This window comes from Mirounga angustirostris, unplaced genomic scaffold (assembly GCF_029215605.1).
Source record: "Mirounga angustirostris isolate CCGP_5_RB_7025 unplaced genomic scaffold, mMirAng1.0.hap1 SCAF_6, whole genome shotgun sequence".
In the NCBI taxonomy this organism is placed as follows: Eukaryota; Metazoa; Chordata; class Mammalia; order Carnivora; family Phocidae; genus Mirounga; species Mirounga angustirostris.
Genome location: NW_026991714.1, coordinates 63,480,588 through 63,505,403, shown reverse-complemented (window position 1 = coordinate 63,505,403; position 24,816 = coordinate 63,480,588). Strand labels below are relative to the sequence as shown.

At 40.0% G+C, this 24,816-nt stretch overlaps 1 protein-coding gene across 1 annotated transcript in view; it reads right to left on the bottom strand.

Moving 5' to 3' along the window:
* CATSPERE (catsper channel auxiliary subunit epsilon) overlaps positions 1-24,816 on the bottom strand; it is a 209,403-nt gene that overhangs the window by 3,631 nt on the left and 180,956 nt on the right. Inside the window, exons 18-21 of the mRNA XM_064594423.1 lie at positions 15,824-15,923; positions 10,446-10,532; positions 8,569-8,726; positions 4,346-4,399 (exon numbers count right to left, since the gene is read on the bottom strand). Of these exons, the coding sequence (XP_064450493.1) occupies positions 4,346-4,399; positions 8,569-8,726; positions 10,446-10,532; positions 15,824-15,923 (399 nt within the window). The remainder of the gene's footprint in view (positions 1-4,345; positions 4,400-8,568; positions 8,727-10,445; positions 10,533-15,823; positions 15,924-24,816) is intronic.

Below are 24,816 nucleotides of genomic sequence, written 5' to 3'. Positions count from 1 at the left end.
AGGTCCTGCTATGGGACAGAGTATGGAGAAGGTTGGGGACTGAAAGGTTGGTGGGTCTAGAGCAGAGATGATGAGGGGAACATAATGCAAGACAAGATTAGAGAAGTAGGTGGCGGCCTGATCATGGAAGGTCTTGTAGGCCATGTTGAGGAGTTATCATTCTGAGGAAAGAAACTTAAAGCTTTCAAGTTATAAAATTAGCATTTGAGAAGATCACTTTGGCTCCAGTGAAGAAAATGAACCAGAAGAAAATAGAAATGAATGAGGAGAGATCTGTCAGATGTCTATTGTGGTAGTTCCCATCTGAGACAATGGTAGCTTGGATTGGAGTGCTGGTGGTGGGGTTGGTAAGAAGTGGATCCATTCAAGGGCAATTCAGGAGTTTAAATGAATGGGAGCCAGTGACTATCTGGATGAGCTGGGGGAAACAGAGAAATGAACACAACCCTAGGTTTTTTGTTTTTTTGGGGGGGTTTTCTTGTTTTCATTTTTGACTCATAGGTATTTGGCTTGTACAGTTCAGTGTGCTCTTTCCTGAGAGAAGGAACTCTGGAAAACAGGGTTGCCACACTGTTCATCTCCAGAAGGCACTGTTCATATTATAACCCCCGTGAATGGATTCTCTTGGAGCTGTGCAATGACACCTGTATACAATTACCCTGGTGGATCCTTCTTAGAGTGGGACAAATAATGGGTCAAGGAAGTGGGTGATAAGATCACGAGATCATTTTGGGGCATGTCCAGTTTGACCAGTTTTTTGAGAAAAGAGGTTAATAGATGGTGGGATGTATAGCTCTGGATGGGCCAGAGATATGATTTGGAAGTCATGTGTATATAGATGCTTACTGAAGCCATGAGTATGGATGAGCTTGCCAAAGTGAGAAGCTCACAAGACCAGGGCTGAGCCCTGAGGGAAATCAACATTTACTGGCTTGTAAAGGAGGTCAGGGCTCTCTACTTTGAGAAAGAGTGGCTATAGAAGTTTAGGAAAACCCGTAAAGCAATACGGTGGTCAAAGGGAAAGTCAACACTGATGAAACATAAAATGAGATGAGGACTGGCAAATATCTATCAGGTTCGGTGTAGGCCAGTTCCAGTTTAAGATGGTGACATAGGAGGCTTCTGAACTCACCTCCTTCCATAGTCACACTCATGCCACAGCTACCTAAGGAACAGTTCCTTCCAAAAAAATCCAGACACTAGCTGAGCAACATCTACACTTTGGGTGAATGAGAAAAAATCTACCCACATCAAAATGGGTAGAAGAGACTGGGACACAGGCTTACCATAAACCCCACACCCAGTGCAGCAACATACAACCAGGAGGGCACTCTTGACTTCCAGCTTCTCCCTGGAGTAAAGAGTTTGGACCCAATGTCAAGTCCCAACTTATGAAAGTTCCACCTGAGGGACAGGTCCCCAAACACTTAGCTCTGAAAGCCACCTGGACTTGTGTCTATGAGACCCATGGATGAGACCCACGGGGTGATAGCAAACAAAGGGGTCCCGAGGACTTGCAGTGACTAAGCACCCCCACCCCCCACCCCCCAGTACAGAGACAGCAGACTCAAATGCCCATCTCCCAGCCTTTCCATGAAAGAGGCCCATTTGCTTATCTTAAAAGCTGCAACCTAAGGTTTAGGCTCCCGATTTAACACAAATCATGGGCCTGACTGCAATCCTCTCCAGAGACTCTGGGGAGCGTGGCCAGTGCCATCTTAAATTCTCCCTCTGCTTCTCCCTAGGTCACTGGTATCTCTCTGAAAGAAGCTTGTGCACATGTCTTGTGCCCCAGCTGCTATGGCTGTTGTCCAGGGGACACACCTTTTATAGTCTGGCTCTGGTGGCCCACAGAGCTTACTACATTCACTAGTAGTACAGGACTGTAACAAACAAACTCAGTTTAACTGGCTATTAACCCAGGACTTGGTGCAGACGAAGTAGACAGAAACACCCATCTCCTAGTCTTTCACCGAAAGAGGTCTATTTGCATACTTTAAAAAACCTGCTGCCTGAGGGTCCAGCTTCCAATCAGCCTGCATCTAGGTGCTGATTGAGATCCTCTTCTTTGGGACACCAAGGTCCTGGGAACTAAGAAGGCATCTTGGACAATCAAAGGTTTGAGAGACCACAAACAGCTAGGGCCAGGCTGAAGAATAAGGTTCATCTCTGATCTGAGGCCAGTCCTTCAAGACTGGGAAAGGTAGCTGTTTTATCTAATTCAGAAACCAATGCAGAGGGGTAATTGGTGGAGTAATAAGACAGAAAACAGATTGGGTGGGTTAGAGAAACAGGGATAGAATATAGAGAAAAGGAGACTATGTAGACAAGCCTTTTGAGAAGTTTGTCTCACAAAGTTGGGGGGAGAGAATGGCAGCTGGAGGGGGATAGGAGGTTGGGGTTTTATATATATTTAAATTAAAAACTTGGGGGGTGATTAAAAGCCTATAGGGAGGATCTAGTTGAGGGAGAAAGTTGAATATATAAAAGAGAGAAGAAATAATTCATTTGGAAGTTTCCTTAGAAAGTGGAAAGAGGGTTCAAAGCACCTGTGGAAGAATTATATTTAAGGAGGAGGAATAAAATGTCTTTAATTGTAACAGGATGGAAAAAGGAGAGAATGAACATAGGTGTTGGTAGGTGTGTTTGGAATCAGGAATCAGGAGCGTTCCTTCCTGCGGGCTTCTAAGTTCTTTGTAATGGTGGAAACAAGCTCATCTGATGTTCATTAAGGAAAGATGGTCCAAGGAGGAAGCTGATTTGATAAGGTCTGAAGTAGTTACGGAGAGTGAAGATATTGGTTGACCAGAGAAAGATACTAAGATTCTCAGAGAGTGCTGGTGACCTGTATGAAGTTGGTGATTAATCTGCCGTTTGTGTAACTTTCTTTACCAATCCTTGGCTGCTCAGGTGTAATCAAAAAGTAGGTAGTTGGGGGCTTGCCAGATTGGGGGGGGGGCGCAAATCCCAGAGGGGTAGGGAGTACTAGCAAGTGTTATTGAAGTAGTACACTTTGAAATGTAAGGAAAAAAGGGTGTGTGTTTAAAAAAGGGTTTTTTTTGTTTTGTTTTAGAAGACCCAGGATAAATAATGGCCTGGAAGTGGTAATGGCACTCTGAGGCACCTGGGGGTCATTGGAAAGTAAATAGCCATCACTCTAGAAGGCTGAAGGTGAAGCAGTGTCCTTGGGGGATGGAGGGACATAGAGCGGGAGCTCAGAGGACGATTGAGGATTTAAGTGAGTTTGCTGGTTAATAGGTAACAACTCCAAAGGACACACTGGAAAATATGGGAAAGTGGGTGAGTACTCCAGAAGGAAGCACCAAGATCTTGGCCTCCTATAGCCTGATCTTCAGCCGATGTTTACTCATGAAAAGGGCTTTCTCACTAGGAAAATGGTTACCACCAGCTAACCCCCACTCTGCCTCTGCACCCACTTTGGGGGCTCAGGTGTAACAGAGACTAAGCTGCAGTCACTAACCTAGGGACAACCCCTAAGCTGCACCATATCCCCTGGCTGCTGGAATCCAGCTCCTGGGAGGTGAGCTGGGGCAAATAGGTGAAATCCTCCTTCACTGTCGTCTCTCCTCTCTAATTCACCAATGCCCCCTTCTGACAGTGTGCACGTATGTTCTTAATATTCATCTAAACCAAACATGGCAATCTAAAAGTCACTGCCAAAGGCCATAGATGTTTCCCAAAGTCACTTAGAAATAACGCATGGCTTATCTCATTTGTAGGTTATTCACACTGTTAATCTTCCATTGGCACAAAACATCAAGGAGTCAGTGATATTTAAAGTGGGCCATGAGTAACTTCATTGTTTGTCTTCCATTTTTGTTTAACATTTTACAAAAGAGCAAAAACAAAAAACCAGGCCCAGGACAAAGAAGCAAAGTCATTTGCGATCCCAGTGTTAGCATTAAGACTTTGCTCTCCAAGGAGACTGGAGTCCAGGAACTTGCCTTTCCTACCTGTCTCTGGATGAATCAGAATGATGGCCAGTGGTTGAGGGCGGACTCAAGCAGCCACTGTCTCCTCCCAGGCCCCCTGCGGCAGCCTAGGCTCTGCCCTTCAGGTGGGGTTCAAAGACGTGTTTGATGGGAAGACAGTGGCCGCTGAGGGGATGAGACAAAATGGGACCCCAGCTGCAGCAACAATTCTCAGAAATTCCTTCCCGCTGTATCCCTGGGATAACTGATACATACAATTTGAGGATGTCACATATAGGGCAGAAGTAGTAGGGTCCCAGCGAAATGGGGGAGAGGTGCTTTTCCTGTTTTGGCTGACACCCCTGTCTTTTACGACTCCCCTCCCTAAAGCCTAATTAGGCAACAGGCATTACCTGGGAATCATTCCAAAGGTCTCTATTGCAAATATAGCTGTTAGGTTACAGAAACTGCAAATGAGACAAATAATATTAACGATTAAATTAAGTGCAATATATTAAAAGCCTCCCTCCAAATCTTTATGGTAATGATCAAATCATAGATAATCTTAATGAAGGTGTCACTTTCTCAATAATGGAGAGAAGAGATGCATTTACATCACAGCTGTGGTGATTCTTCCATACGTGTGACTTGGGCTGCTTGCAGCACGATTTCTCCGAGCTTGTCAGTGCAACCTCACTGCCCTCCTAACATCTTGATGTCGTTTTTGATAGTGGGTCCCAAGGCAACAGCAAGAATAATGTTAATAATAATAATCATGTTTTACTGAGCACGTAGTACTTGTTGAAAGTGAATACTAACTGAGCATTGGCTGCGTACCAGACAGTGTATCTAATGTCCTACATGAATTATCTGCCTAATCCTCATAGCAACACTTTCTTTTGGATGAAGAAACAGAGGCTCAGGTAGGTTAAGCTACTTGCAAAAGTTTGCAGTTGTCTGTAGCAGAGCTGGGATTTGAATTCAGGTTTTTCTGATCGAAGAGCCTGTGACGTACACTTGATGTAGGCTGGCTCAGGAAGCTAAGAATCTTCAGAACTTGACATAGGGCACTATGTTATTATTTCTAAAGTTACTGAGTATCTCTTGTGATTTATCAGATTGCTTGGAATGAGACAAGACAGAGCTAAATAAACATTAATGATAGCATTTCACCTATCTTCATTTGGGAGAAAAGAGATGAAAGGAACTTAACTTGATTGAACAAAATTAGGGATTTTTACCCAGGTACTGTCATTTAATCCTCAGAATACTATAAGATAGGTGTTATAGACTCATTTTACAAACAAAGAAATAAGCTCAGAGACTAAGCAATTCGCTTAAGATGACATATCTACCAGTGGCAAAAGTAGGATTCAAACCAAAGTAGACTCTAGAATAATGTTTTCAAGGTCCATCCATGTTGTAGCAAATGGCAAGATTTCCTTCTTTTTTATGGCTGAATAATATTCCATTATATATAGATATATATCTTTATCTATCTATCTCTATCTATCTATCTATCTATCTATCTATCTATCTATCTATCTATCTATCTTCTATCATATCTTCTTTACCCATTCATTCATTGATGGACACATGCATTGTTTCCATGTCTTGGCTACTGTAAATAATGCTGCAATGAGCATGAGGGTGCATCTTTTCAGATTAGGGTTTTCATTTTCTTTGGAAAAATACTTAGGGGAGGAATTGTTGGATCATATGGTAGTCTGTTTTTAGCTTTTTGAGGAAACTCCATAGTGTTTTCCATAGTGGCTGTCCTAATTTTCATTCCCACCAAGAATGCACAGGATCCCCTTTTTTCCACATCCTTGCCAACACTTGTCATCTCCTGTCTTTTTGAGACTAGCCATTCTAACAGGTGTGAGGTGATATCTCGCTGAGCTTTTGATTCGCATTTCCCTGATTATTAGTGATGTTGAGTACCATTTCATATACCTGTAGGCCATCTGTATGTCATGAAAAAATATCTATTCAGATCTTCAGTCTATTTTTTAATTGGATTGTTTGTTTCTGTATTGCATTGTATGAATTCTTTGTATATTTTGTATATTAACCCCCTATTGGATGTGTGATTTCCACAGGTTGACTTTTCATTTTGTTGATGGTGTCCTTTGCTGTGCAGAAGGTTTTTAGTGAGATGTAGTCCCACTTGTTTATTTTCACTCTTGCTGCCTTTGCTTTTGGTGTCAAGTCCAAAAAATCATGGCCAAAACTGAAATCAAGGAGCTTACTATCTATGTTTTCTTCCAGGAGCTTTATGGCATAGGGTCTTACATTTAAGTCTTTAATCCATTTTGAGTTAATTTTTGTGTGTGGTCTAGTTTCATTTTTTTGCATGTGGCTGTCCAGTTTTCCCAACACCACTTATTCAAGAGATGGTCCTTACCCCACCATATATTCTTGGCTCCTTTGTAATAAATTAATTGACTACCTATGCCTGGGTTTATTTTTGTCCTCTCTATTCTGTTCCATTGATGTATGTATCTGTTTTTAAATGCTGGTATCATACTGTTTTGATTACTATAGCTTTGTAGTATAATTTGAAATCAGGGAGTGTGATGCCTCTCGTTTTGTTCTTCTTTCTCAAGATGGCTTTGGCTATTTGTTTTTTTTTCTTTTCTTTTTTTTTTTTTTTGTCATTCCATACAAATTTTAGGATTGTTCTAGTTCTGTGAAGAGTGCCATTGGAATTTTGATAGAGATTACATTAAATCTGTAGATTGCTTTGGGTAGTATGGACATTTTAACAATATTTGTTCTTCCAAACCATGAGCATGGAATACCTTTCCATTCATTGGTATCTTCTATAATTTCTTTCATCATTGTCTTATAATTTTCAGGGTCTAGGTCTTTCACTTCTTGGTTAAATTTATTCTTTTTGATGCATGGGTAAATGAGATTGGCTTCTTAATTTCTTTGCCTGATAGTTCCTTATTAGAATATAGAAACACAACTGATTTTTATATATTGATTTTGTATCCTGCAACAATTACTGAATTTGTTTATTAGTTCTAACAGTTTTATGGTGGAGTCTTTAGGGTTTTCCAAATATAATACCATGTCATCTGCAAATAGTGAAAATTTTGCTTCTTCCTTTCTGATTCGTATGCCTTTTGTTTCTTTTTCTTGCTTAATTGCTCTGGATAGGACTTCCAACTCTATATGGGAATAAAAATAAAAGCGGGCATCTTTGTTTCTCGATCTTAGAGGAAAGGCTTTCAGCTTTTCACCACTGAGTATGATGTTAGCTGTGGGCTTGTCCTATATGGCCTTTATTATGTTGAGGTATGTTCCCTCTACACCCACTTTGTTGAGAATTTTTATAATAAATCAATGTTGAATTTTGTCAAATGCTTTTCTGCATCTACTGAGATGATCATATGATTTTATCCTTCATTTTGTTAATGTGGCATATCACACTGATTAATTTGCAGATGTCAAATCATCCTTGCATCCCTGGAATAAATCCCACTTGATCATATTATATGATCCTTTTTAATGTATTGTTGAATTCAGTTTGCTAATATTTCATTGAGGATTTTTGTATCTATATTCATCAAGGATATTGACCTGTAATTTTCTTTTCTTGTGTTATCCTTGTCCGGCTTTGGTATTAGTAATGTTGGCCTCATAGAATTAGTTTATAAATATTCCTTCCTCTTACATTTTTCGGGAGAGTTTGAGAAGGATAGATATTATTCTTTAAATGTTTGGTAGGATTTACCAATGAAGCCATCTGGTCTTGGATTTTTGTTAGTTGAGATGTTTTTTTCTTACTGATTCACTCTCCTTACTAGTTATCAGTCTGATCCGATTTTCCATTTTTTCATGATTCAGTCTTGGCGGGTTTTATGTTTCTAAGAATTTACCCTTTTTTTTTAGGTTGTTTAATTTGTTGGTGTATAATTATTCATAGTAGTCTCTTATGATCCTACATATTCCTTTGGTATCAGTTGTAACTTCTCTTTCATTTCTGATTTTATTTGAATACTCTCTCTTTTTTTCTTATTGAGGTTAGCTAAAATTTTGTCTATTTTATTTATCTTTTTAAAAACCAACTCTTAATTTTCTTGATCTTTCCTATTGTCTTTTTAGTCTCTATTTGATTTATTTCCTCTCTGATCTTTGTTATTTCCTTCCTTTTACTAACTCTGGGCTTTGTTCTTTTTCTAGTTCTATGAGGTGTAAAGTTGAGTTGTTTATTTGAGATTTTTCTTCTTTCTTGAGGTAGAGGATTTCCTTCTTTTTTTTTATGGCTGAATAATGCTTCATTGTATACTTATATATACCACATTCTCTTTATCACTCACTCATTAATGGACACTTAGGTTGCTTCCATGTCTTGGCTATTGTAAATAATGCTATGATCAACATGAGGGTACACATATTTTTTTGAGTTATTGTTTCGTGAAACTCTTCTAGTAGTGGTGACCCCAGACTCTATGGCATTTTTATTTTTCCTACTAGCTATGGTCTTCCCTCATGCCTTATGTGATGTTGCCATGTTTTAGTGTAATTCATTTATTGGACATTGTAAAGTAGAAATTGTATTCAAGCTCATCATTATCCCTTTAAACAAATGCTAAAACGATTATAATAAAACATTTATATTCACCTATAGTTTGGATCCAGGATCTTCACACGAAACACATACATTCCAGAATGGTCCTCAGGCCAAGTTAAATGGTTATAGTTAGACTTGTTGATTATCTCATATGGTTGATTTAAATCTCCTGGTTTTCCAATAGCATAAGAGAAACAGTGCTTATAGTTCTGAATAGGAAACAAAGACAAAAACCTTAAGGTCCTTCTCTAGGGGAAGAGGTGTTGGAGATTGTAGAGGAGAGGAGAAAGTTTGCAGTAGCTAGAGAGGAAAAGGGAATGAACTGGAGAAATAGACTTATGTTTGTTGGGCAGTATTACAGGACTGTTTTAATCATGAAATTAAGGTGAAATAAATCAGCATGGGTATGTATTCCTTTGACCACAGTCAGCTGTCAAGGCAGATAGCTGGGATTTAACTAGGGTTGTGATTTAGCTACACAAGTCTGAAAAAGTGAGAGGGAGGAAGGAATTGAAGGTACACATTAATTGAGTGTTATAATTATTGACCATGGAATTTAAGCAGCATAAAGAGCAAGAAGAGAACCTAGGGGCAGGGTGAGGGTGGTTAGGTCATTTTGAGGTTGAAGGATTGTTAGAGTAAAGGTTCTAGGGTTATGTTGCTGGAAGAATAGGACATTGTGGCTGGAAAGTGGGATGTTTTGAGATGGGACTACAGAGGATAATACAATTATTTGTATATATCTCTGTCTTTTTTTTTTTTTTTTAAAGATTTTATTTATTTGACAGAGAGAGACAGCAAGAGAGGGAACACAGGCAGGGGGAGTGGGAGAGGGAGAAGCAGGCTTCCCGCGGAGCAGGGAGCCCGATGCGGGGCTTGATCCCAGGACCCTGGGATCATGACCTGAGCCGAAGGCAGACGCTTAACAACTGAGCCACCCAGGCGCCCCTTGTATATATCTCTGTCTTGACATGCACAGATTCTGATGTAGAAGCAAAGTAACAATCCTATTGTAGGGGTTAGATTTTATGGGCTCAGGTACCATATAGGTCACTTTTATTTATGAGATATGATTTTATTCTCCATAACAGAAATTAATTTCAATTCAAGAAAGGTTGATTGAAAAAATTGAAAGCAGTATAGGATTGATAGTTGGCATTCAGAAATGATCTTTCAGTTGTTTTTTCTTTTTTTAAGATTTTATTTATTTGAGATAGAGCAAGAGCGAGAGAGAGAGAGAGAGAGAGAGAGAGCATGAGCCAGGGGGCGGGGCAGAGGGAGAGGGAGAAGCTGACTCTCCACCGAGCAGGAAGCCCGATGCAGGGCTCCATCCCAGGACCCTGGGATCATGACCTGAGCCGAAGGCAGACGCTTAACCTACTGAGCCACCCAGGCGCCCCATGATCTTTCAGTTGTACAAGAATTGAAAGTTCAGGTGTTCTTTAGAAAGACTCATTCTCAGGGTGCCTGGGTGGCTTAGTCAGTTGGGTGTCTGCCTTTGGCCTTTGGTCCTGGGTATGAGCCCCCCCGTAGGGCTCCCTGCTCAGTGGGGAGCCTGCTTCTCCCTCTCTCTCTGCCATTCCCCCTGCCTGTGCTTGCTCTCTGTCAAATAAATAAATAAAATCTTAAAAAAAAAAACCCAAAAAACTCACTCTCAATACTTCAACATGTTTGTCAGATATTTAATATATCTACAGATTTTCAGCAGAAAAAATTAAAACAAAATTGTTAGTAACACAGGAACAATGGAAGATCAAATAGAAATTAAGGTGATGCATTTCTGAAATCACAATATTAATCCAATAGAAAAGTTGATTTGATTTGCAAAAACAAATTTAAATCCAAAATGTTTTCATCAAACTTTTGTTAATACTGAAATGCCAAATTAGTTATTATAAATAAAATCTGGTAGGTAATATTTTCCTTACTTCAGGTCCCCAGGCTTCTTCTAGTGGGAGGTGCTGGTTAAGCTTAGTCATTGACTTCCACGTCTGGGCTTCATTTAAACAACCACTCTGTCAAAAAATTGTACATATAGGAATTTAAGAAACAAGTGAGCAAAGGGGAAAAGAAAAAGAGAGACAAGCCTGGAAACAGACTCTTAACTATAGAGGACAAACTGATGGTTGCCAGAATGGAGGTGGGTGGGGTGGATGGGTTAGGTAGATGATGGGGATTAAGGAGGGCACTTATGATGAGCACCAGGGGATGTATGGAAGTGTTGAATCACTGTATCGTACACCTGAGACTAATATTACACTGTATGTTAACTAACGAGTTAAAATAAAAATGTAATAAAAATTGTACACACATGTTTGTATATAAATTTATTCATAAGTATTTAATATATTTAATACCATTGAAAAATATATATTTAATTCTTTTCATTATTTAAATGTTTGCTGATACACGGGGGAACAATTGACCTTTGTATATTAACCTTGTATGAAAAAAACTTCTTAAACTCACTTACTAATTTTAAGTGTTTCACATGAAGTCATGTTACTTGTGAATATGACAGTCTAATTGCTTCCTTTCCAATCCTTATACTTTTTTAAAGATTTTATTTATTTATTTGACAGAGAGAGAGAGACACAGCGAGAGAGGGAACACAAGCAGGGGGAGTGGGAGAGGGAGAAGCAGGCTTCCCACCAAGCAGGGAGCCTGATGTATGGCTCAATCCCAGGACCCTGGGATCATGACCTGAGCAGAAGGCAGACGCTTAACGACTGAGCCACCCAGGTGCCCCAATCCTTATACTTTTAATTTATTTTTATTTTTTATTGTTTGCCTTATTACAGAGATCAGAAACAATGTTGTATAGAAATGGTGATAACTGACACCCTTGTTTTACTCCTGACTTCAGAGAGAAAGCTTCCAAATTTTCACCACTAAGTAAGATGTTTTCTAAGGTTTTTGTTTTTGTTCTTGTTTGGTTTTTTGTACTTACATTTTATTAGGTTAAGGAAGTTACGATATACTTATTTTGGGGGTTAGTCTTTTTTTTTTTTTTTAAGTAGGCTTCACACCCAATGTGGGGCTTAAACTCATGACCCTGAGAATTCCAAGATTTATTTTATTTTATTTTATTTATTTTAAAGATTTTTATTTATTTGTCAGAGAGAAAGAGAGCTTGAGTGAGCACAAGCAGGGGGAGTGGCAGGCAGAGGGAGAAACGGGCTCCCCGCTGAGCAAGGAGCCTGGTGCAATGCGGGGCTGGATCCCAGGACCCTGGGAATGTGACCCAAGCCGAAGGCAGACACTTAACTGACTGAGCCACACAGGTGTCCCTCCAAGATTTATTTTAAAAATAATGTTATGCATGAATAATTTTTTAATTGAATGACTTCAACTATTATAATAATCCATGCCTATTCTTTATTCTGTTACTATACTGGATTTCTTTGATTTTCAAATGATATTCCCACTCTCTATTTATGAAATAAACAAAACTTGTTTGGATATGTGATTTTTAAATATACCGCTGAGTTTGATTTGTTAGCATTTTGGTTAGGTGCTTTGTATTTGTGGTCATGGGTGAGATTGGCTCATAATTCCTTTTTCTTTTAAGGTCCTCCTCAGGTCCTCCAGGGTATTAAGGATACTTACTGCTACTGATTATTTATGTTTCTAGGGATTTTAATGGACAGTGTAGGAAAAATTTATCTCTCTCTCTCTGAACAATATATTTATATACTTATATCCAGATCACATGAGTTTCCAATACCTCATGAGTTTACACTGAATCTTATTCAAATTCAGGATGTTTTGTCTAACTTCTTCTATATTACGTATGTATCTCCTTGCTTTTATGCCAAAAACACTTGGTGAAGAATTAGAATATCTCACTTTACACACTTCACAAGATCAGAATAACTAATACAAGTATTACCACCACTATCGTGATTACTGAAAAGTTATATTTTTCCCCTGGTGTATGCTCTCATATTCTCCTAGCATATTTTATAGTTGTATTGTATCTATATTGTCAGAGAATACATCCATTGTATACTATCCTCTTTCCCCTTTAACCCTCACTTTGCTTCAGTTTTGCAAGTAACTCTATACTACATTATGCTTTCCTCTAGTTCTTATGTTGATATCTCCTTAGTGATTTTGGTGGTTTGAAGGTTTATTATTTAGTAAGTTACTCAGGAAGGGCTCATGGGAACAATATCATCTGAGCTTTTTACATGTTAATAGCAGTTTGTGCCTTTTCTAGAGTCATCAGTTTTGCTGAATATAAAATCCTTGGCTCGTGTTTATTTTCCTTTAGTATCTTAAATATTTTACTCCATTTTTTCCTGGCATAAAGCATTGCTATAAAAATTATAATTTAATTTTATTTTCCTTATATGTAAATTGCTTGCTTTTTTTTGCCTAGATGGCCACTTGGGTTGGCTGTTCTGAGTTGATGTTCTTGAGTATATGCTATGCTCTTTCAATTTGAAACTTCAAGTCTTTTTTTCTTGGGGTGGGGTAGACATGTTTTCTTGAATGATTACCTTTGGTTTTGTTCCTTTGTTCTGGTTTTCTTTTTCAGGACGTCCATTTACCCATCTATTGGATCTTCTTTGCCCACCTTTGGTATTAAATCCTTTTTATCCCATTGTTTCTTTTCACTTTAAAATTTTTCCTCTTCTAATTGCATGTGTCTTTTAAAGCATTATCTGTTGTTCATTTTCATTTTTTAAGGGCTATTTTCATTGCATATAGAATTTTAGATTTGGAATTTATTTTCTTTCAGTAATATCAGTAAAGATATTTTTGTTCAGGGTGGCCCAGTGGGTTAAGCATCTGACTCTTGATTTTGGCTTAGATCATGATCTCAGTGTTGTGAGATCGAGCCCTGTGTTGGGCTCCATGCTGGGCATTGAGACTGCTTCCGATTCTCTCTCTCTCCCTCTCCTTCTGCCCTTCCCCCCTAAAAAAGGGGGGGAGAAAAAAGATATTTTTGTACAAAGTTTTCTGGTTTGCATTATTTCTATAGAGAAGTCAGCCTTAAGTCTTATAGCTACTCTCTTGAGAGTAACTTTTCTTTTTTCCTTTGGCTACCTTTAAGGTTCTTCTCTTTTTCATTTTAGAACTTTTATTGTAGTGTTTCTAGATGCAGATTACTTTTTCTGTGCCTCGATGTCTTTTGCTTTTTGGGAAAATATTGCTTCTGGCCAACACTCTCTCTGCTTTTTTTATTTTTATTTTATTTTTATTTTTTCTCTGCTCTCTTTTTAGGACTCTAGTCCTTAGATCTAGGCAGTGAATCTCCATTATGTTCTTGTCTATATTTTCAATCAGCTTATCTCCCTATGCATAATTCTGGGCATTTCCTTCTGACCCCTCTTCCAGTTGACCAATTCTGTCTTCAGCCATCACTCCCAAAAGTTGAGTTCCTAATTCCAGTTATTGCAATTTTGATTTGTTTTTTCTAGAAGTGATTGGCAGCTCAGACAGAGGCATGAATAAGGTAGAACGATTAATGTTTAAAGTTGCCACAGGGTGCACAGGAACAACACTGGGGAAGGTGACTTGCACATATTGGCAAGACGGTGGCAGAGAGAGAGAGAGAGCAGAGGGCTCCATATGGTGGATGTCTAGACAATGTGAGGAAAAGCAAGGGGCAGAGGCAAAGTGGAATAACACCAACAGAGCTAGAGAATTGGGGGTTGAGGTCAGAGACCAGAGTGTTTGAATTTAAATGTAATCATAACAGGGGAAGTTGCATTGGTCAAGGCAGTCTCTGCTGTGCTGCAGTAAACCGCAGCCCTCAGAGCCTTTACACATTGCAGTTGAATTCCTGATCACACGTACTCCAGTGCAGATGCCCCTGGGGAGATGGTTCCCATGGATGACTCTCCGTGGAGCAGTGGATTAGGCTTTTCTGTCTAGTGGCTCCTTGAAGAATACCCTCACCGGACTCTTCTCATCCAGCTTGCATCTCTCCATCACTCATTGTTGCTGGAATACACTGACTATGGAGGAAGCTAGGAAGCACGGAGGTTCATGTGAGCCCTTCTCAGCACCTCATCCTGGAAGTGACGCCTATCGCTTCTGCTCATTCCACAGCATGAGAGCCAGTCACACGGCCCCACCTAGATGCACACGGGGCCAGGATATGCCCTTCCTGTTTAGAAAGCTTCTTCCCAGCACCAGCCCTACGTGATGGTTAGCAGAACTCATTGCTTTCAGGGCAGGAGGAGAACCCATCAAGTTCTCAGAATGAGGCAGCAACAGGTGGGGATGGGGTACATGACACCTGGATGACAGGGGCCTCAAACAAAGGACACTGTGATTAGGGTGAGGAGATACTGATCTGGAAATGACACTGTGGGTCAAGGAGCACTTTAATTCCAGAGCTCATCAAGAGTACCCCTGATTTGAGAGACAAACATGGAAAATTATATTCTCAGAGAAATGTTTGCTGAAGAAGTGTCTAGAGTCATTTAGCCCTAAGGTATATTAGAAAAGTTCGAGACAGTGGAGAGTAATGGGAATCTGGGCCCAAGTGCAAGAAGGACAGAATAAGGATGAGATTGTGAGGAGTAGGCTGGAAGGACTTACACTTCGGGGGCTGGACAAGTGTAGTAGGAATGTGGTGGGATGGATTTGTTTGGCCACATAATTGAAAGACAGTTCTTGCAACATCCTGAGCAGGTAGCAGGTGGAATTCGTTGTCTCTTGGCTGCTATCTGGGTGGGTTCTCCTTCTGAGAGAATTAAGGTCTCTGATAGATGAGAAAGCTCCTTTGGAAGGAGTTATCCCTCTGACTTTGTTTGAGCATGAGATTTCTGAGGAAAAGTAGGAATCAATGCTGTTTGTGGAGAGGCTCTGCAAAGTAGAAAGGGTTGTCAGCAAGGAGGCTGAGATCGACCAGTCAGAGGACAGAGGGAAACCAGGAGAGTGGGGGGACAGTGAAGCCAAGGTCAGTGGGTCAAATGACGCAAGGAAGTCCAGTGAGATGAAGCCTAGGGAGTGAGCCCTTAATGTAGCACCAGCATGACGAATGTGTGAGAGCCAAAGGCAGATCCATAAATAATCAAACACAGAGTACACTGTGGCGAAAAAAGAAAATATTCACCTATAATTGCATCACCCTACTCTAAACATTATTTTATTTTTCTGATGACCAAGGCTTCACTTGTCATCAATGAATTTCAGTAGTCACAAAATGTAATACACAGGTCATGTTTTTTTTTTCTACCCACATGCAACTGGTTCTATTTTCCTTAGATAATTTATATATAGATTTAAAATTGAGCCGCAGGTGTCACTGCATGCTAAGTTGTGTTTCATTTCAAAGACGCCGTACCTTCTTCATGGTATTATTAAAGCTGTAGTCCTTCCTGCCGTGTATTTCCCACACAATGAAATTTACTTCCACGTCTTCCACGTAGCCATTGTCATTGTATCTGAGCGAGACAAGCCAACACAACAATAATCGGTTAGAGCAGAAGAGAGGTTGAGAGTTGCAGCCCCCCCGTCTGACGGGCTTCTCTGAACACTTGTGAAGTGGCTTAACGTTCTCCGAGCCTTGATATTGTCACTTCTCTGTGAAATCACAACAGTACCTATTGTATAGGTTTCATTCAGCTCTCGAAATCAACCTCCTAGTAATGAAGCAGGAAATGTTCACCCTTTTCACAGCTGGAAGTGTAAATGCTGTTCACTTTGACAGGAACCGTGTGTTGAGGAGGTGAGGGGAGTGGGGGCCCTGCCGAGTCGGCTGGGAGCAGGGAGAAAGAACTGAGGAAGGAGGAAGGGCATGGCGAGGGGCCCCTGGTGTCATCTGATCAACAAATATTCATTGGGTGACTGTTGCGTCTCACGGGCCCACTGTGCTGAGAACAGAGATGCTCCAGAGCTCCCGGGGGACCCGGCTGGAAGATGGAGCTGGGTGTCAGGGGGTTGGCAGCAGCAGGGAGAGCTGAGGTGGGGCCCAAGAAGCAGAAGCGGTCACCGGTTCCTGGGAGCCACAGTCCCATGCAGCCCACACCCAGACAACTCGTGGTGACTTTCACCCAAAGCAGCGCCCCTGCAGCAGGTCCTACAGGGACAGGGGGCCCCCTCCCCAGATGCCGGCACTGGAGACAGAAACCCCATTGAGCTTATTCACTCCAAACTCAGTGTGTTTCAAAGGAGATGCTGTTTCCGATTGTTGAGACCTTTTGTCCTTCTTGCTACCGTATGAAAATAGGGGTTTGAGACCAGAGCTAAAGTTCAGTTAGTGGTAAAGTTACATCTGTGCATTACCAGAGCTTACAACTGTTTTAAACACGGTCGTGTCCGCTTTCTCCATCCGTCATTGCCCGTTTTTCTGAATGGGACTGTCCCCACCCTGCTGTGGATGGAAATTTCACTTCGGACTTTGGTCTCAGGCACTTGCTCCTGGGCTCTGACTCTTGGACTGTTGTCCCAGGGTCTGGTACATTCTCTTGCTCCCCATCTCTGTGTCTATCCATAAGATCATGGGTCTTTGACTGTGGTGTTTCCTGACTCATGGCCCACATTTCTGCCTGACATCGCAGTCACTCCCCCTCGCTCTCCGTATCTGCTACAACTTGGCGCCATCCATTTCTGCTTGTAAAAACCAGCTCTTGTCCCATTCACAAATTGGGCAGGAAATCTGTACACATCAGAAAGTGGTACCTGAGAAGCTATTTTATTTCCATCTGAATTCATTTTAGGAACCTAAAGACATGAACTCAGGCGTGAGTAACTAGGGGCTAGAGACTTCTTTCTTGGCACAGGAGGGTCATAGAGAACTCTAAACTCTAAAGTTCCTGCCACAAGAAAATGCACACACGTGTGTGACACACTCAATTTTGTGTGCAGTTTTGGAGATTTGGGCCAGGCTCTAGCAAAGCTTTCATTCTAGGAGCTTTGGAAGGTGCAGCATTTTTGACTGCATCTTCCAAAAGCCATCAGATTCTTGAATTATTAAGAACTAGTCGTAAAGCCATATGTTTTATTTAAATTTTTAAAAAGATCTTCATTGAACTGGGAGTGGACGTTGTTGACACTCACAAGAGCAATAAAGCTATAGTGTCATCTAGTGGCAATAAGGATAAATTACATGACCCATACTTCCTGGGTTTATAATCTTTGATAATGCTTTATTATCTCATGGAGAATATGGGACAAAAATACTTGCCCGTGTAAGCATGGCTTATTTTCATTAATGTTCATTAATAGGATATGATACCAGTGAGACCTGAGATAATTTGTAACTTCTCCATTGTGACAATTCCACTATTGATCCATCGGACACATGTTTTCAGTCCCCTGGGACCACCCCACCCAGTGTATTAACCATGTCTCTTACTTTCTGTTTTGTGATGCTTTAATAGCTGGGTTAATTACCCCAGGAGAATTGGAAGCAACATGCCTTATCAAATGACACCTGGTGGCAGAGACACACATAAGTCACCCCAAGAAAGACGAGTGCTGCCACATGGCCCAGAGTGCTGTTCCGGCTCTCTGACCCCGCCTCCTCCACTCGCACAGCCTCTCATCCGCCCCTTGGCCTCATCACACATCCAGGCCTGCCTTTCCTCCTAGGGGCAGTTCCCTCCCTGCCCTGCATCCTGGATTCACTCAGTTGCTCCCGCCCTGCCTCCAACATCTCGCCCCAGCCTTGGATGTCACACTATGCCTTCTGCATTCATGCACAGGCTACTTGAGAAATTCAAATATGCGGCACTGGGCCCGCTCACAGTGTCTTAAGTCAATTGTGCCTCTGGTGTTGCCTGATAATCTTTCTACAGGTCCTTGGTCAGCCTTTCTCATATTACTCTCAGTGACCCTGACACCCTCCTCAAAGCCTCTCCTCAACCCCTCAGTGCTCCCAGTGTACACGTGGCCCTTTGTTTCTTGTAAGTAAACTGAGGCTGTCAGACATAACTTCTCTCAGCTCCTGCCCTCCTTTGTTTCCAAACCAGTCACTTCCCACATTTAGTTTTACTCCCCACCTCCCTCCAAGTCTCAGAGGATGAATTCTCCTTCTTCTTTTAACATTGCCACCTGGGTCTTTGATCCTACTGCCCTAGTTTTCTTCGTGGACCTGGCTCCTATAGCTTATTTTATTTTAATTAGGAAATATTTAAAATATGCAGAAAAACACAGAGAATAATGTGAAAACTGTTACATATTATTTCCATCCAGGTTTTATACTTTACTTATCCATAAACATATCCATAAATCACATATAGTATTGCTTTATGAGTTTGCAAATATACATACAGGATATTACACTGCAAGTATCTTTTGGCAACTTTTTTCCCCACTCAATATTAGGTTTTGAGATGGATCCATAGAAGTTTCCAGTCTCTTGGTCTCTGTTTTCCTCAGCAGCAGCTCCCTCCTGACTACTCCTCCCCTATTCAACCTGAACTTGGTGGCTGAACCCCGGATTCCCTCTTACAAGCATCTTTTCATTCATTTTAAGGGCTGTGCAACATTGCATTGGCTACAATGTATACATCCAAATGTTTGCTATGTTTCATTATGTCTATTTCACCACCATTAAAAGAATCTATATTTAAAGAAGCCATAAACAAACATGTCAGCCACCTGTCTTTTTCACCTGGTTTATGGTAAGATATCATGAGGTAGCAGGAAAAGTAGGAGTGTGTGATATCCTGGAAGCCAAATCAAGAAAATATTTCAAGTGGGAGAGAATGATCAGCTGTGTAATTCTGGTTAACGAGATCAACTAGGGTGAGTCCTGAGGACTGAGCACTGGGCGTAGCAATCAGAGGCCGCGGGTCATACCGGGCGGCGTGCTAGGCGGGTGGTGGCCAAAGCGGGCTGGGAGGGATGGGGGAGAGTAGGAGGAGAGCTGGCGACATGAGGATAGTAGCTACAGGGGCAGTGGGGGTCACGAGAGCATTTTTCCTGTTTTTGTCTTTGGTGAGGGAAAGAACTGCTGATTTCTCTGATGATCCAGTAGAGAGGGAAAAATTGATGATGCAGGAGAAGGTGGGGCGAGTTTCAGGAGCAGTTTCTTAAGTAGGAAAGCAGGTGGGGATCCAGTTCACAGATGGAGAGAGAGGCCTTAGATACACATATGTTCACCTATGATGATAGGAAGACAGACAGAATTCGTGGGTACAGATAAGGGGGTGGAGGTTTGTGGAAGATCTCTTCTGATTGACATCACTTGGACTCGTTCATCTTCCTCATTCTCTCTTCTCATCTATCAGTTATCCAATTATTTATCAGTTATCAAGCCCCTACCTATTATAATCACTAATTTTTCTCATAAATGATTCCTCTTCTATGTCCATGCTGCCATTTCAATCATTTGTGTTTTTCCTCCACGGACTACCAATACAGTTTACTACCTGTCTCGCTATTTAGACTTGTTTCCCTGAAGTTCATCTTCTCCCTTCTCCCAGAGAGGACTAGTAAGGCAAATATTTGATCATGCCGCTCTACCATAGTATGGACAGGAAGTCTCCCACGATATGGACTCCACCGAGCTCTGAGCTAGTTTCTCTTGTCCTGACACTTCGTGCCTCACTTTATGCCCCAACAGCATTACACTGAGCTGTACCTCTTCTTCCTCAAACCATCCCTTTTGCTTGAAAGCCTCACCCAGTGGTGCTCATTGTCACCTTCCCCACTTCTCTTCTTCCCTCTCTGCCTTCAACTAAATATTTATTATCCTTTAAGACTCAGTGACTCAGATCAAAGCCCCTCTCCCTTCTGTAGCTGGGTTGGATTCTTTTGAGTTTCCTTTTTATTATTCCATATCAATATGCTAATATGGTGATCTAATTCATCAGACTCTTGAGCCCCTGAGAGAGGAAATCCTGTCTTATTTATCTTTGAATTCCCAGGACCTAGCACAGTAAAAGGTTCAGAAGTGTTTAATAATAATGAATTGAAGAGAAAAATACACTTCTCTGGGAGAGAACATTAACATTATTTATCCTTGGAGGATTAAGACACTTAAAAACATAAAACATAAAACAAAGACAAAGCAAACAAGGAGCCTGGGAAGATGGTGGAGTAGGAGGACCCTGAGCTCACCCCGTCCCATGTTTTCAACTTGACTGTCCCAAGTCAATAAATCAGAGAGCAATCTAAAGACCAGAGGAACAAACTCCACAACTAAATATAGAGAAGAGAGGTAGGAAACACCAAAGCAATAAAAATGAATATTTCTGTAAAAATCAGTCAAGGAACTCACAAAAAAGGATATAAAATGTAATAACATATGCCTAAAACATGGGGAGAAAAGGAGAAAAGAATGGGTTTGGACTTAAATGACCATGAAATTGATATAGACTGCTACATGCAGAAGAGGTTATATACAAACCTAATGGTAACCATATATTAAAAACCACTAATAAACATGCAAGCAATAAAGAGAAAGAAATCCAAATATATCACTAAAGAAAATCAGCAAAACATGCAAGAGAGGAAGACAAGAAAGGACTAGAAGAAATCTTTAGAAACAACCACAAAACAAGTAACAAAATGGCAATAAATACATATCTATCAATATTACTTTGAATGTAAATGGACTAAATGTTCCAATCAAAAGACATAGGGTGTCAGAATGGATAAAAACAAACAAACAAACAAAGAACAAACAAAAAAAAAACCAAGATCCACTTATATGCTGCCTACAAGGGACTCATTTTATTTATTTATTTATTTTATTATTATTTTTATTTATTTATTTATTTTTTAAAGATTTTATTTATTTTTTAGAGAGCGAGCGAGAGAGAAACAGCATGAGAGGGGAGAGGGTCAGAGGGAGAAGCAGGCTCCCCGCTGAGCCGGGAGCCCGATGTGGGACTCGATCCCAGGATCCTGGGATCATGACCTGAGCCGAAGGCAGACGCTTAACCATCTGAGCCACCCAGGTGCCCCTACAAGGGACTCATTTTAGACCTAAAGACACATGTAGATTGAAAGTGAGGGGATGGAGAGACATCTATCATGCAAATGGAAGTCAAAAGAAAGCTGGAGTAGCAATACTTATATGGGACAATATAGACTTTAAAACAAAGACTATAACAAGAGACAAAGAAAGACACCATATAATAATAAAGGGGACAATCCAACAAGGAGGTAAAAATTATGAACATTTATGCACCCAACATGGGAGCACCCAAATACGTAAAATAGTTAATAACAAACATTAAAGAACTAATTGGTAATATCCAATAATAGTAGGGGACTTTAACACCCCACTTGCATTAATGGACAGATGGTGTAAACAGAAAATCAACAAGGAAACAATGGCTTTGAATGGTACATTGGGTCAGATGGACTTAACAGATACATTAACATCCCACCCTAAAATAGCAGAATACACATTCTTTTCAAGTGCGCATGGGACATTCTCCAGAATAGATCACATATTAGCCCACAAAACAAACCTCAACAAATTCAAGGAGAATGAAATCGTACCTTGCACCTTTTCTGACCACTAGGCTATGAAACTAGAGGTCAACCACAAGAAAAAGCTGGGAAGAGCACAAGTACATGGAGGTTAAATAACATGTTACTAAACAATGAAAGGGTCAAACAGGAAATCAAAGAAGAAATAAAAAAGTACACAGAAACAAAAATGAAAACACAACAACCCAAAACCTTTGGGATGCAGCAAAAGCAGTCTAAGACGGAAGATTATAGCAATGCAGGCCTACCTCAAGAAGCAAGAAAAATCGCAAATAACCTAATCTTCCACCTAAAGAAGCTAGAAAAAGAACAACAAACAAAACCTAAAACCTGTAGAAGGAAGGAAATAATAAAGATTAGAGCAGAAATAAATGAATAAATGAATAAATGAATAAAAAAACAGCAGAAGAGATCAACGAAACCAGGAGCTGATTCTTTGAAAAGATCAACAAAATTGATAAACCTCTAGCCAGAATTATCAAACGTAAAGGGAGAGAGAGAGATTGAGAGAGAGAAAGAGAAAGGACTCAAACAAAATCATGAAAGAAAGAGGAGAAATAACAACCAACACCACAGAAATACAATTATAAGAGAATATTATGAAAAACCAAAATGCCAATGAATTGAACAACCTAGAATAAATGGATAAATGCTGAGAAACATACACCTACCAAAACTGATATAGGAGGAAATAGAAAATTTGAACAGCCTGATAACCAGTAAAGAAATTGAATCAGTACTCAAAAAATTCCCCAAGAGCAAAAGTCCAGGAACACATGGTTACACAAGTGAATTCTACCAAATATTTAAAGAGTTAATATCTATTTGTCTCAAACCATTCCAAAAAACTGAAAAGGAAGGAAAACTTCCAAATTCATTCTATGAGGCCAGCATTACCCTGATACCAAAACCAGATAAAGAAACCACCAAAAAAGAGAACTACAGGCCAATATCCCTGATGAACACAGATGCAAAAATCCTCACCAAAATACTAGCAAACCAAATCCAACAATACATTAAAGAAATCATTCACCATGATCAAATGGGATTTATTCCGGGCTTGCAAGTCTGTTTCAATATTCACAAATCAATCAGTGTGATACATCACCTCAATAAGAGAAAGGATAAGAACCATATGATCATTTCAAAAGATACAGAAAAACATTTGACAAAGTCCAACACCCATTCATGATAAAAACCCTCAACAAAGTAAGTTTAGAGGGAACATACCTCAACATAATAAAGACCATATAGGAGAAATCCACAGCTGACATCATCCTTAATAGGGCAGAACCGAGACCTTTTCCCCTACGGTCAGGAACAAAACAAGGATGTATATTCTCACCACTTTTATTCCACATAGTAGTGGAAGCCACAGCAATCAGACAACAAAAAAGACATAAAAGGCATCCAAATCAGTAAGGAAGAAGTAAAACTTTCACTATTTGCAGATGACTATGTAGAGAACTTGAAAGACTCCACCAAAAAACTGCTAAAACTGATACGCGAATTCAGTCAAGTCACAGGATACAGAATCAATATACAGAAATCTGTTGCATTTCTATACACCAATAATGAAGCAACAGAAAGAAAAATTAAGACAATAATCCCATTTACAATTTTACCCAATATAATAAGATACCTAAGAATAAACTTAACCAAAGAGGTGAAAGATCTGTACTCTGAAAACTATAAAACACTGATGAAAGAAATTGAAGATGACAGAAAGAAATGGAAAAATATTCCATGCTCATGGATTGGAAGAACAAATACTGTGAAAATGTCTATACTACCCAGAGAAATCAACAGATTTAAAGTAATCCCTATCAAAATACCAACAGCATTTTTCACAGAACTAGAACAAACAGTCCTAAAATTTGTATGGACCCACAAAAGACCCCAAGTAACCAAAGTAATCTTGAAAAAGAAAAGCAAAGTTGGTGGACTCCAAGTTATATTACAAAGCTGTAGTAATCAAAACAGTATGGACTGGCACAAAAATAGACACATAGATCAATAGAACAGAATAGAAAATAAACAGAAATAAACTCACAATTATATGGTCAATTAATCTTTGGCAAAGCAGGAAAGAACATCTAATGGGAAAAAGTCTCTTCAGCAAATGGTGTTGGGAAAACTGGTCAGCTACATGCAGAAAAATGAAACTTCTTACACCATGCACAAAAATAAATTCAAAATGGATTAAAGACCTAAATGTGAGACATGAAACCATAAAATCCTAGAAGAGAGCACAGGTAGTAATGGCTCTAACACTGGCTGTAGCAACATTTTTCTAGATATGTTTCCTGAGGCAAGGGAAACAAAAGCAAAAATAAACTATTGGGACTACATCAAAATAAAAAGCTTCTACACAGTGAAGGAAACAATGAACAAAGCTAAAAGGCAACCTATGGAATGGGAGAAGATTTTTGCAAATGATGTATCTGATAAAGGGCTAATATCCAAAATATATAAAGAACTTATCAAACTCAACACCCAAAAAACAAATAATCCAGTTAAGAAATGGGTGGTAGACATGAATAGGCATTTTTCCAAAGAAGACATACAGATGGCCAACAGACACATGAAAAGATGCTCAACATCACTTATCAGGGAAATGCAAATCAAAACTACAATGAGATATCACCTCATGACTGTCAGAATGGCTAAAATCAACAACACAAGAAACAACAGGTGTTGGTAAGGATATGGAGAAAAAGGAATCCTTACGTACTGTTGGTGGGAATGCAAACTGGTGCAGCCACTGTGGAAAAGAGTATGGGTTTTCCTCAAAAAGTTAAAAATAGAAGCACCTTACGATCCAGCAATTTTACCACTGAGTATTTACCCAAAGAATACAAGAACATTAATTCAAAGGGATATGGG